Consider the following 15,435-nt stretch of genomic DNA (forward strand, 5'->3'; position numbering starts at 1 on the left):
TGGTGACATTTTTCTAGATGCTGATACTTGATTTGTGTTATAATTATTTGCTTCATAATTATTTTTCTGTATCAAGAATTCAGGCAAAGATAGTTAGCAACAAACATAACCTAAATTATTATATAATGGGATATGATCATAGGCCATTATTGACCATACAGGATTCATTTATTTTTTATTGTAGCATTTCTTAAACTTTTTCTGTCTAGGACCATGTGTTATGAGAGTGAACAATCAAGATCCTGCCATTTGCAAATCAATAGAGGATAACTGTAATGTATTAAATATAATTTAAGAACAACAATGGACCTATTGGCCCTTCTGGGCCATCCCATCCATTAAACTATACTTTAAAATTAAAATAAATGCTCAAAGTCAGCCTTTATCATTCAAATATTTATCAAGCATTAAACTTCCATAAATTTACTGCATCCATCATATCTGAAGGCAACCAATTCCAAAAGCCAACCTCCCTGTTAGAAACCTACCCTGCCAGAATTTATATTTGTTCCTTGGTCCTAACCATTCTCACCATTAAGTATGAAAAAAATGATGCATCAAGACTATCAGTTCCCTTAACAATCTTAAAAACCCCAATCAGATCCCCTCTGACTGTTATTTTTTTCAAGAGAAAACAATTTTAGATATCTTAACTTATCCTTGTATGATAACCTTTCCATCCCAGGTATCATTTTAGTAGTCCTACTCTAAACCCTTTTTAATAATTCAATGTCTTTTCTAAGGTGATGAGCCCAAGACTGAACATAATATTCTAAATGTGCCTCTACAATAACATTATAACCTCTTTGGACTTGTATTCAGTATTTCTGAAGATTCAACATAAATTCTTATTTACTATGCCACAAGCAACAGCACACTGCTTGGATGACTTAAGGGGCTGATCAACCAGAACACCAAGGTCTTTTTTTCTTACATAACACTGTTAAGGTTATTCCCATCAAAATTATACTTAAAACTCAAATTACAATATTCCACATGCATTACCTTGCATTTATTATAAGTAAAAACCCATAGCCATTTATTTTCCCAATTCACCAAATAATCCAAATCCTTTTGTAAATCAGCAGAATCTTCCTCGCATCTAGCAACACTGAAAATTTTAATATCATCAGCAAATTCAAGTAATATGTTGACCATTCCTTCATCTATGTTACTGATGTAAATCAAAGAGGAAAGGTCCTAACACTGAGCCCTAAGGTACTCCACTTTTGACATTAATCTAGTGTGATTGAACTTCATTTATGACAACCTCTGCTTTCTTTCATCCAGCCAGTTTTCTATCCAATGAGCCAGTCTATCCCCCACACCTACAGATATGATATTTTAACAAGTATTTTATGTAGTACTTTGTCAGATGCTTTCTGAAAATTCAGATACACCACATTCACACCTGCACCCTCATTTACATAAGCAGTAACCTCTTCAAACAATATCAAAAGATTCGTAAGGTAAGATTTTCTCCTCGTGAAACCATCTGTACTATCCAACAATATTTTAAACTTTGTTAAATTGCTTTGCAAAGTATCTTTTATCAGCCTTTCAAAAAACTTTTTCCACCACTGACCTAAGTCTAATAGGGCTATAATTACTGGGACAGTTTTTATCACCTCCCTTAAAAAGTGGAGTAACATTAGCCAACTTCCAACCTTCTGACACCTGCCCATATCCAAAGACTTATGAAAAATAGCAGCAAGTGGCTCACATATCCAATTGTTAGATTGATCAGTACCTCAAATTAATTCATTTGCCCAATTCACAAGAGATAATTCTTGTTGCATCAATTCAAAATTAGCTTTTTTTTTAAGTTTGTTACCAAAATCTCATTATTCCTTCCTTGTCTTCATATGCAGCAAAATGTCCAACCTAATTGAACAATGATCATTCAGATGTCCCCCAATCTTTACCCTTTCAACAATTTCTATATTAGAAGTTAACAATAAATCTAAAATAGAATTGTTCCTAGTAGGTTCCCTGACTAATTGGTGAAGAAAACCATCCAGAACAGTTTCTAAAAACCTGTCTCCCTCATGATTTGATTCTACTATTTCCCAATCTATATGCCTGAAATTAAAATCTCCTGTAATTATACCTTCATTGACAGTTGAATTCTTCATTTGACTCTAGATTTTTTTCGTTTATTTCATCAGTTTCATCTAGTGGTCTGTAAAACATCTAAAAAAATGCTAGTACAATAGTACAGTTCTACACTTACAATTCATTTTTAGATTATTTAATAACTTTAAAACACTCTATCACTTAACATGTTGCACCCTAAAAAGATGGGCTAGATTACGGCCTAGTGCATATTTAGTGTACCTGGACTGTGAACCTAAGATTTCATAGTTCACATAGTTCTGTTGGCAAAAAAGCACATTCTGTACTTAAGAGCCATGGGTGCATTGTAAAAATGATGGTCGAATCCCATTATTCGTCAGACAAGAGGAGCTGAAAACTTGGCAGTGGATGTTGTTAACTAGCTGTACCCCCCCCCCTCTAGTCTATCATTTCAAAATTAGGAATGGTTATGATCATATAGCACATGTGTAGCTTTTCACAAAAATCTGAAATGCTTTCCCTGTAGTGCATCTAGATGACAAAAAGGTTGAGAAAATGAAGGAACTCTTTCTTTGAATATATTAGTGTATACAAAAACTTCATAAAGATTTTTGCCTCTTTTCTACTACTTTGTGATAACCCTACCCACAGGTAGTCGAAAGTTTGAAAACATTGTTTACTGGGTTATGTAACCTTTCATCGAAAGTTTGAAAACATTGTTTACTGGGTTATGTAACGTTTCAGTGGGAAAAAATATATACCAAAGGAAAGAAAGTAATATTATAATTTTGATAAATATAAAACAATTTTAAAACTGATTGAATATATGGAATGGAACATTCTGATCAATAATATAAAAAAATTCAGAATTACTTATTTTTCAGGTAAGGGATCATAAGTAAGTTACATATCCTGTATGACATTATTAGAATAAAAACAGAAAATTTGTAATTTTATTAAAATATTTATTGGATACATTTACAATGTTATAGGCTAATAAATACCTTAAAAAAATAGATTAAATAAATGTATTTAGTCTGTATTTGCTGACATACCTGTTCAATGCACCCGGAAGAAAAAGATGGTCAGATCCTAATGCCATTCTGCTACATCACTCCTTGGGGGACCATAAGGGTGCCTTCAAAGGTTTGGTGGAGATCAGTAGAATAGCACAGAAATTACATAGGGGCCTTCAGTGAGTGTGGGTGACATAGTGGAGTCAGATTTTAATGATGTCTCACATATGTTGCTTCCCAGGGAGTTACAAGAAGAGTAGATGCTAAGGTGGTTGAAATTGGTTAAAAGTCAAAAACTATAGCAATAAAAGGTGTATAGACAGATAGTGGCCACTCAAGGAATAACATGGGATTGTAAGATAAGTACATCAACCTCCTGTGACACACCCTGGTGGGGTGGTTCCTAAGGGTTAATTCATGCAAAGGTTGTTTGATACTGATCAAAAAGTGTAGGCACGGAATGTGAATACACAGATGAAACTTCTGCTTTATATATGTGTAAATGAAAATAACATTTCGTGGCAAAATTTTGTAAGTTCCAAAAACTGATAGAAAGAAAAAATCAAATTATATGATTTTTATTTGCATAGATATCTGATAGTATTTGGAAGCCTTATTACAAGTTTCATGCAACTTGATTTGGTTGTTTTAAGTTGTGACCTTGAAAAAACAGATGCATCAAATCAATGCACTTAGTCTCCATTGTTATTGAAAGAGTTGAAATTCAAGTGGCAAAATTTTATTATGAATTTGTGTTGTTTACACAGTTGCCACTCGAAATGAACTAGTTTATGATCAAAATGGAAGGGGCCCAGTGATAATGACTGAAAATATTCCACCTACGCTGTCTGCAATCAGGGGACGCTCTCGATCAGCAGTACACCAAAATGAAAGCAGAATTTCAAGATCAAGATCTCCATCCAGAAGAGGAAGTGAAGGAACTACGAGGTCATTATCCCCGCCAGAAATTAGGTATTCTGTAGCAGTTTATTACATGTTTAAACAATCTTTAATAGTCTAAGTTCCTAATTATTATGGCTAATGTAAACTATACTTTTTTCAATAAATTAAAGAAAGTTGTTATGTAATTAAGCTATCTCATCTTCATACATATGAACTCTCTAACTGTTATAACTAAACTTAATTTAGTAATCACAAAATAGTTTGTAATTAGTATGTCATATCTTTATCTCATCATTAACTAAAAGTATGTTATGCTAATTTTATGTTAAATGCTTAACCATATGTGTCAAGGTGTGGGTCAAAGTGCACATGCCATGACCTTTTACATAGTACACTCACTATGGTATTATATATTTGATGTCAGAGTATCAACTTTACTCTATGTGGCTGATTTAGTGACAGTGATAGAAGAGAGTAAATACCAGATACAATATACTGAAAAACAAATACTGTAGATATGCATTTCAGATGCTTTAGAATTTATGCAAATGCAATATAGAAATTAAATGATGGAAAAAAAAATTTTTTTATTCATTATGTGAACATTATTTTGCACGTCATGAATTTACAGACATATTTTGAGTACAAAGTACGTTTTTAACACATGAAATATTTTTAGTATACCACAGACTTATATATTTTATTAAAAGCTTACCACATTTTGTGTAGGTAAACGTAAAATTGGAATTATAAGCAACATTTCTTCTCCAATATGGGGTCATTCCAATGGAACAACTCCTTACACATACAGTTAAGCTAGGTACAGAATACAGTACAATTTTTAAATTTGTTCTATCTTTCAATTCAAATATCTTTCTTAATTTTTGTAATGAGAAAGCAATAATAAAACAAAATAGATTGATGAAGGTATTAAAAATAGGTTCATCTAAAACTGAAGTGATGAAGAGAAAAAAACCTATCATTTCTATTATAAAAAGAAAGAATGCAGCAAACTGTTATCTGACTGGTTCCTTGTGTATAATAAGGTGGTCCTTATTGGCAGGTAAAATTTCAGGCTAAATATTCTGAAGCTCTCATCTCCTAATGTTGTTCCAATATACAAAAATAAACATTAAATGTCAAAGTTCATCCATTTTGGACCATATTTAAAGGTTCCTCCATGAGGCTGAAGTTCTAGACTGCAATGGCCTGATACTGTATGTACTGTGTGATATAAAACATATGTTTATGTGTTATAAATGATTTATTTAAAGTATGTTATGTATAGCATGTACAAAAGGATAGTTGCATAATTATATGATTTTGGTGTGTTTAGTGACTTTGTATTGTTATTGTTTCCTGTTAAGAAAGTGTCTTCTATGATCCTGCAGCACTTGAAGGAGGAGTTGTTACTGTTCTTCTTTCTTTGTTATGATGTCATTATACTACTCAATAAGGGCTACATCCCTTTCAGCATTTTCATTTACTACATTCAAGTATTAAACTGTCTATAGTGCCTCCCTGTAGTTCTCTCGGAGCTACCATGACTTGGAGTCATAATCCAAGAATCCTGAAGAAGTTTATCGTGTTCTTTGTGATAAAATCTTCAACTGACATGGCATCAGACTTCCTGATTATTCAGCTGGTAGCACTTTGAAAGTTCATCCATGCCTTCCTTCTCATTTATTGCCATTACCATTGCTTGTTTTGTCTCTGAATCAAAGAATCATTAAGAAGCTTGGTATCCAAGTGAACTACAAATGGGACTATTGACTTGAATTGTTCTTTTAGGTTTTTGAAAAGTTCTTCATGGAAGCAATGTTGAGATTTTTGGATTGAGAAACAGTTGATTGTTAGCTCCTTTACATCAGGACCAGCTGTGATCTGTGGCAGTAAGGATTAAATCTTGCCTTCCTGTCACTGAACTTGGTTCTATCCACAGCTGCTGCTAAATTGGGAGTGATAATATTTCTTCTTGCCCTCCTTTGTAGGTTTAGAAGGTGATGATTCTCCAATTGCTCCTCTATTCTCATCACTGTTATTGGTACTGTATCCATCACTGCTGTGGGATGATTCCCAACAACTGACAGTTTCACTCAAGGTTTGTTGTTCCTGCTCTGTGTGCTGTTTCCTGTCCATACTTTCCTCACTTTTTTTTTCTCAGTCCTTTATTTCTTTAAAGAAAAAACCTCATCTACCTGGCATCTGCATCCACAACATCCTCTTTCTCTCTGAACAAAAAAAAAGTCCTTGTCTTCTGGGATCTTGATCAGGGTCAGGGCATTCTGATGAGTGATGTTTAGTCAAAAAAGGTTATCCATATTATTGACAAACTGCTTCATTAGCTTGTTGTGTTTCAGTTTTTCTTTTGGAATTTCTTTAGCTTCTCCATTTTGATAATGCCATGATGTTCTGGACAAATTGGAATCTAAGCCTTGTTCTAAAAAGCTGCAGCCTCCTTGATCACAATCTTTGAACTTTCATGGACTGTCTTCTTTAATTTTTTGGGTTGGAATAAAACACTCACAGCACTTGCCTATTTGAAGGTAATTTTTTTTCTGTTAGTTCAGTTTCTTATGAACCAAGCAACCAAAGTGTAGTCTTATTTCTTGTTGCAGTATCCACTTGCAATGATATGATGTGTCAGCTGAAATGATACAGGAGAATCTGCTTAAGTGCTTATATACCCTCACAGAAATTCTAGAAACTACTGTCATGCCATACAGAATATTCCACAAGTAAAAAGTAACAGTGTGGATTATTTATATATGGAATGTTCTTGAACATTCTGAATAATGTAGAATACTCTAAAATATTTCAAAATATGCTATGATATTCAAGAATGTGCTACAATATTCCTTAATAATATACTAGAACATTTTAGAATATGCAGATATAATCTGAGTTACAAGGTAAAAATTTCAAATACTTTGAGCACCCCTAAATGTTATTCAATATGGATAAAATTTGGTGTGAATTACTTATTTGTAAATCAAAATTTCAAAAATAAGGACTGCCCTAATGTATAGTCTGTGTGCATTACATTTCATAGCTAATCTGCATAGATTCAAAAAACTGTGGAAGTTTCAAATATTTAAACTTGTGCAGAGAATGCAATGTTTTGAATTACGTCTGTGCAAATGCTTTTACAGCTTCTGGGTTGTAGGTATTCTGGAGTCCAGGTGTCTTAATTTCATACACTTCACACAAGTAATTGGACTATATAAAATTTTTTTATCCATTTTCATTCCTGGAGAAACAAAAATATATAAATTACTTGTATTCCTTGAAACTCACTCATTATACTTATAACTTTTACAGTGACTGTAGTGCTTCTAATTGATACTGTGTAATGTGTTTCCTATAGATCGAAGTAATGGAACAATATTTTGAATAAATAAATAAATAGCCACTGATATTTGATTTCTATTAATATGAAGGAAAAACATTAAGTTAATTAGTTTCATGCTCTACATAAAAAATGTTTTCTTTTTTATGCATTGATTTTTCTAATGATATAATGCTTTATACATGTGTAATTATATCCAACATTTGTATAATTTTTGTTATTATATCTGTTGTTTTTAAAGTTAAAGAATATATTAGTATATAACTGCAAAATTCTTATTTTTGTAAAATATGCAAATTTTTGTTTGCAGTCAAAGTAAACTTTTTACATGAAAATATAATTTTATTTAAAAACAAATTTTGTTTGTTTGTTTATAGTTAAGAAAAAGCTACACAATGAGCTATCTGTGCTGCGTCCACCATGGGTATCAAAACATGTTTTTTTAGCATTATAATTCTGCAGGCTTACTGCTGTTACTGGAAGGCAACATATTCTGACGGATTAGTGCTAGAGCTGGATGATTAGTGGAATTGGATAATTGATTAATAATTGGCTCATTAATAGATAATTCTCATGAGACTTGGATATGGAATAACCTGAAATAGTAATAATTGGAAACACTAATTGTGATTAGTTTATTATTTTCATGAGTCATGACACTAACCTGAACAACCTTGAATTAATTGAGTATAATAATGAGAAATCATAAGGGCAATATTTCAATTACTTGGTTAGTTGGAATAATTGAAAACATTAAATTTGGTTAGTTGCTTATTTTTGTGACATTAATTGATTTAATCATAAATTGGTTAATTGATTATTGTAAGTGATACTAATCAGTGTATTCAATGCTCAGAGATAATCAAATTAATCTCCCAGCTGTGTTAGCTACATGATTGTTAAAACTGGGAACACATTGAATAAGAACTGGATTAAAACATATAGTTTATAAACTTAGAGACAAACATTTTGGTAGTAACTGTTGCTTTCTTCAGTATTGTATCATTGTTGGTGGTTGTAGAACAGTTGCTACAACCCCATGACATATATTCATTTAAAATAACAGGATTATATTTTATAGGAAGTTTTACAACAAATCTATACATTGTTTCATTGTTCAAGGTTTCTGTTTTTTACAGCTTTAGCTGTGATGTGTCTGGCTGTTTACTCAGTCAGATATAAAGATTGCAATTAAAATAGGATGTGAAAGAGCTGAACCATAGAACAGCTGTTTGTTCCCTAAATTAAATTCTTGTTTGCTTATATTGTGATAAGGGCTACTGATTAGGAAGATATGAATGCTTTTGTTTACCAGGTTAAGTTGTGGATAAAAATTTGGGACATTTTAATGCAAACCAAACAAAAATTAAATTTCATTTAACCTCTGGAATACTTCCATATAATTAACAGATTTATTATTTTATATCATGAGATGAAGTAAAACATCTGTTTGGCATTTTTAGATGTTAAGGTCGACATATCAGAAAATTATCAATTTTCAACTAAGACTTTTTATAAACAAGTGCATTTTACGTGCTAATTAATTACTGGAATGCTCAAAACTTTTTTCATTATGTTAGATACTAAGTTTTTTATATGACCTTCCAGGCCACATTCGCCAGTGATTGGTCCCCCCAATTTAGCCTGGCGGTATCCCTTTACAAGAGAAGGTTTCTCATCAAGTGTAAACTCTCCAAAAAAACGTCAGTTACCTGCCATTCCTCCATCTCTTCGACATACTTCCCGTAACCAAATGACGTTAGACCTAGAGGAAAGAGCCCGCCAGTTAAAGCTTCGGATGCAGATGCAACGGAGGGGAGGAGGTAAGGTTGCAATAGATATAGTCAGCTGAGAGTATTTAATTTAATTGGTTGAAAATTCAAAGTGCAACAATCAATTATGGGATAGTGAATATAATGAATATAAAATACAAATATTATGGGATTGCCCTCACTCCTACCATATGAAAATTAACACACCAGAGTATAGTCATGTGTTGATAGTTTACACTGTGTTTGGCTGTCATCCGACCAATAAGACAGTGTCATGCGAGCATAAAATCTGTAAAAATACAGCCAATCATACTATTTCCAGTATGAATTAGTGTGTTGAATACACTCATGGCTTCCAGAACAGTAATGCTATATATATATATATCACTGTCAACATACATAATCTACAGTGTTGCAGGCTGGGGGACCAATAGAGATGTGGGCAGAATTTAGCCAGTAGTGATGGAGATCTACAAAAATATGATGGCACCATGATTTAACCTATTGTGCAGGGATTCATTGTTCGACAAGGCAGTGATCTCAAGCATGTGGCAGATATAATGAGACAATACACAGAAAGAAAAAGTGGCCAGTAGAACACTTGCAACTATGGATTGGCCTGGACATTGATATGAATACTACTAAGCCTTTATTGAAACTGAGGAAGTTAAATGGCAACAAAACATCTTGGCTGAATTGTCAGAACTAATACAACTTTTCAAACAATATTTCACAATAATATATATTGATAAAGTTAAGGTAGTATAAAGACGGTGTACTGTTCTGTTTAAAGCAAATACAAAACACTAGCACATTGTACAACTCATTCACTTTTCTCTTACATTTTCTATAGTAATATATTGTACTAAAATGATAAATTGACCATGTAGTTGCATTTACTGATTATTTGTGACTTCTGTATATATATTAGTTTTGGGTTTACATCTAAGATTCTATATATCTTACGCATCAGTCTTATATGTTATGTTTCCATATTTTATCATTAGCTTTTTAAACTGTTAGATTTCAAAATAGACTCTCTTATTTTTCAAAGATGTGTAATATATGTTATACATCTCTCATAGCTTATATTAAATTAAGAACTCTTCTTTGTGCTTATATATGTAATTGTTCAACTGTAACTATCATTGTCAAAGTAATATAAAATTCTTGAATATAGTATTTTCTGTGAGGGAAAACAAAGAAATTACTTTTTATTTTTACATAATAGAATATTTCTAACTAGTTGGAGTACTCGTCCCCTGGACAGAAGTTATGTAAATGTATGATTAATGAAAGGTTATCTTAGGACATGAAAAGTTGTTTCCCTTATATGTAATTGTGAAAAATGCCCATAACAACTGTAAAACACAAAATGTGAAACTGCAAATTTGCATGTATCTCTGCATGGACTCAACAACCATTCATGCCAAATTTGGTGAAGATCCATCAACAGGGGTCGAAGTAGTGGTAAAAATACTCGTAAAACTGCTAAGTGTAAAATGGATAACTTGAAGTTTGTATATATCTCCCCATGGACCCAATGAACCTCCATACTAAATTTGGTAAAGATCCACTAACAGGGGGCAAATTAATAATAAAAAACACAAAAATGTCCATAAAATCCATAAAACTGAAAATTTGTATGTACCCCCGTATGTACCTAATGAACCTCCTTACCAATTTTGGTGAAGATCCATTCACAACCTGCGAAGTAGTTACATGGATATACAACAGACAGTACTATTATTTTTATATAGACTCCAACTTAGTGCATGCTATGGTAATACTTAGAATATTACCCTGTTTATACAACTTATGTTTCACTAGTTGCTGCCTCAAAAAATATTAATGCACAATCCTATACAAATATCGAAGGTGAAGTTATTCATCTGTGCTTTTATAAACTTAATCAGAACTTTTCTCTAGTTACCAACTAGGTTTGAGTAACCATCTTTTCTTACAGTCTTAATAATAATACATTATTATTAATAGTTTAGTTATATATATAATCACCATTCTAACAATGTTCTACATCTCATTCATAATACTTGATTATTTGTTATCATTATCCTTTATTTATTTATGCTACATGATTCTGATTACTTGTGTAATCAATAAACATATCAGCTTCAGTTTTATTTTATAGTGAGGCCAAGTTATTGATTAACTATCTTGATTACATGTCTAATCAATAAACATATCAGCTTCAGTTTTATTTTATAGTGAGGCCAAGTTATTGATTAACTATCTTGATTACTTGTCTAATCAATAAACATATCAGCTTCAGTTTTATTTTATAGTGAGGCCAAGTTATTGATTAACTATCTTGATTACTTGTCTAGCTATAACACCTGTAGCCATGTACTCTGATAGTGAAGTCACTTCTAGAAATGCTGTCGAGAAACAACTTCACGTTCATCCCCACAGAGGGCGTTTACAGCCAGGTGCTATGAAGGGCAGTAGTCGTCACATGTCACCTGGAGTAGGAATGAGCCCTGAAAAAGAGACAGTTGAAATGATAACAGGAATTGAAAGTGATGGATCAGAGACAAGCTCAGTCTCCAAATTCAGCATTAATAGTGCCTTCTCAATCCAGTCAGAGCGTCCCAGAGGAAGCCGTACTCTCAGGTAAACTATCTACTAAACTTTAAAATTAGGAGTGAGAAAAAAATGTTTTTTGACAGATGTGCCAAATCTGCTTTCTGAAGAAAAAGATATTTTTTTATCATTTAAAGATCCTGAAAGTATGTTTTGAATATCTTAAGATTTTTCTATATCATTTATATGATCTGTTTTGTTCATTATAGATATTGATTTAAGTATTCTCTAATTATTAACCATAAAAGTGTAAACTATTTTTCAGGTAAACAGTGTAATATTATTGTATACTAAAATAATTATTTTTTAAAACTGATAACAATACTAAAAGAAGTGAAATATAGAAATTTCAACAAAATGGTAACACTGGAATCTAGTTCCTTTATATATTTATGTAAAGATTTTTCAATTACTGTGTTTTAGGTTTTGCACTTAAGCTGTTGCTACATTTGTAAACTTGTGTTTAAAAATAATATAATAATCAGTATTCAATGGGAGTTATGTTTTTCTTCAATGATAACAAGTTATCTTAGATTGTATGCAAAGAAACATTTACTCTTTCAGCAATACTTCATGGTTACAATTAGCAGTTATCATTTAAAAACCTGTTAGTCTGTGTATAATAAGTATCATTTGTTAGTGAATTCACCACAAGAATGCAGGGCTATGGACCAGTTCACCCACCTCGACCTGTAAGGAGAACTCTCAACCGAAGTCTCAGCAGTGAAGGTGGAAGTGATGAAAAAGCAGATGGCAGTCTTTCTGATACTGCAGTAGGCACTATAACAGAAAAGGCTGGAATGTTAGAACAACATGGAGCTCCTGGGAAGAGCTGGGGAGGAGGTAAAATGGCCCAACTTATGGGCTTATCTAAGAAAAGTAGCAGCACTTCTCAACTAAGTGTGACAGGTAAGAAGAGAGATCTTTGTTTTGTTAATTCTTTATGCTCTCATCAAGTGAGCATAGAAGAACATATAAAGCATAATATGAATATTTCTAATTTTCATTTGATTTTCCTTTTTACTATGTGAGTGTTATGAAAATATTGTTAAACATTTCACCACCAACTGAAGTGATTTAGGTTTTATGCTATAGAATATTTTACTATACATTTGCCTATAAAAATTAAACATATTAATGACAGTGCATCCGCATATTATATATTTTTAAAAGTTAGAACATTTATCTACTCATTTTATTATACCAAATTTTAAAAATAAAACTCAATAAATCTTGATGAATGATTTTAACACTGAAAGAGGCACCAGTTAATCCAACATTTAAAATATACTCAAATAATTAACATCAATAGCCAAAATCTGTGCATGCCTTCTTCAACAAAGTATTTAATTATTAACTGTTTTGTGCATTCTTCACAGTAACACCATATTTCCACTTATAGGTTATTGTGTTCCTAATATGATGTCCTAAAATCTCTGTCTAACTTTTCTGTCTTTTTTTAATTCAAAAACTCATTCTTTAAATTTAAAAAGTTTAAGCTTTACTCATTGTAGCATCAATGAAAGCTTTGTAATCAATGAAATATGTGTTAACCATTTAGATAAAAATGTTAGAAATATACACAGGTATAAAATGTTAGACAGCCCTAAATCTTGAACTCCAAACTATTATTTCATTCAAGAAATAATAATCATAAATAATACATTACACTAAAAGGTAATATCTACTGTATTCATTGATACATTAATAAATTATTGCAAAATATGTCCAAAAAAAGTGATCAAAATGACTGTTCTGGTCTTTATATCTAACAGTTTGTGTGAAAAATAAATTCCTTACTCATCATAAGTTTTGAGGAGACATAACTGTGAATTTGTAACAGGATAAAGCTTGGATTAGAGAAGCAGATGGAGCTATTAATACTGAGAAAAGATGGACTGAATAATACAGCATTTAAGGCTGAATAATTTCTTATAGGTTGAGACATGCTTTGGGTTATACACTTGTATCTACAGGATTATGACAGTGTAACAACTACTTTTCTCAGGTTGATGTTTTAACGATTCATTATTTCACAAAGACAGAATAGGCACATAATTGTAGTAATTTCTGCCTCATTGTAGAGAAGGATAATTTTAATTTTGTTCCACTTGTGTGATATTAAAGGTAGGTATAAATACAGGTCCTATTAATATTAACTTCCAATCACAGCCAGCTAGGTACTTAGAGAGAAACAAAAAATTATTAACATGGTACTCAGTATAGCTAATTAAGTAGTTTTCTTACATTTCTACTTGTAAAGATTATAATGCATTTTTTTAACAGTTTGATACCCTCACTGTTAACAATATTTTTAACCTTAATCTCAAAAATATCACAAGATTCAGTCAGCTTAGGAGATTTAGGTTATTCCTAAATATATAGTGTATTAAGTTAACAATGCAAAACGATCTCCATAAAAAAAAAGTATAAAAATAAAAAATTTAATTAAAAATAATGGCATTCAATATATTAAATGGTATAACCAATATTTTTAATGAAAGTAACAATAAATATTTGTTTACATGCCCATTGTTGTTAAACTCAGGTATTAAACAATCATATTGTTTTTTATATTTTTAATAATATATTTATTTTTTGTGCAAATTGATAGAAAAGTAATGAAGTTTGCTACATATTTTCATAGATATTAATGGCTGAAACATTTAAGCTGTAGCTTTAAAAATTATGTGAACCATGACATTCATTCCCTGTATTGTGAGAGTACACACATATTCTTGTTCCATGTTTTAAAAAATGATTCCCTGTATGGGATTTACTTATTTTTTAACTGCCACTATCATCAAATTTGTTGAGTTTTATATACCCTATCTCAATACTTCTATAGGGTTTTAAATAGCCCCTGTGTTACACTCAAGTAAAACTGATTTTCTCTAAAGCAGTGGGATAGGTCAACTGAATAATAGGAGATTCAGTAAGATATATTTTACAGAGTAGGTCTGAATTTATATGAAACTGACTGAGTATATGAGAATGAAGTAATAGCAAACACAGTGTGTAACCTTGAGGCACCACTGCACCCAACACTGAAGGACACTATTTTTGACATCTTGGCACAATGTGCAGCATTACAGCCATACCTTACCCCCCTTGTGAGCAGACCAAATGTTACCTAAGAGAATGGAAAAAACAATAGCAGCTAGAATGAAAGCAACGTAATGACTTTCATGATCCTGTTAAGTGAAAACTGCATATGCCACAATGAATAACTAAGTCTGAAAAACATTATATTAAAATAAGAAGGTAGAAAATGCATTGTATGCTTATATAACACCTCTTTACTTCAGGCTTATCTTCAAACTGTCAATTAATTTTAACATTAAGGCCAATAAAACCTATATACACACACACACTGGTCAAAGTTACAAGACAGTAACAAAATAAACCCACTAAAAAAGACTACAGATAACATTTAAATACAGTACAAAATACAGAAGGAACATTTTGATATAAAACATTACAATATAGTAATCCTTACTGCATGGCATCAGTTAATTATGCATGTCACAACAGTTTACAGAGTTACATTCGAAAATTAACATAATATTTTGGGACAACATGGGACCTATTGGTCCATCTCGGCTGTTCCATCCTCGTAAACTAAATTAAATGACTAAAAATATATAAAATAAAACATTTTAAACCCAGTCTCTTTCATTCATATACTTACCAAGCTTTTTCTTAAACTCACTTAAAC

At 31.6% G+C, this 15,435-nt stretch overlaps 1 protein-coding gene across 3 annotated transcripts in view; it reads left to right on the top strand.

Annotated features, from left to right (window-relative positions):
- The window catches only part of LOC106460762 (regulating synaptic membrane exocytosis protein 1-like), a 146,478-nt gene that overhangs the window by 105,387 nt on the left and 25,656 nt on the right, over positions 1-15,435 (top strand). For all 3 annotated transcript variants that reach the window (XM_022387542.1, XM_022387540.1, XM_022387541.1), the window contains exons 14-17: positions 3,860-4,064; positions 8,953-9,167; positions 11,462-11,747; positions 12,358-12,626. In XM_022387542.1, coding sequence (XP_022243250.1) covers positions 3,860-4,064; positions 8,953-9,167; positions 11,462-11,747; positions 12,358-12,626 — 975 coding nt within the window. The remainder of the gene's footprint in view (positions 1-3,859; positions 4,065-8,952; positions 9,168-11,461; positions 11,748-12,357; positions 12,627-15,435) is intronic.

Source organism: Limulus polyphemus, unplaced genomic scaffold, assembly GCF_000517525.1.
Source record: "Limulus polyphemus unplaced genomic scaffold, Limulus_polyphemus-2.1.2 Scaffold830, whole genome shotgun sequence".
Taxonomy (NCBI): domain Eukaryota; kingdom Metazoa; phylum Arthropoda; class Merostomata; order Xiphosura; family Limulidae; genus Limulus; species Limulus polyphemus.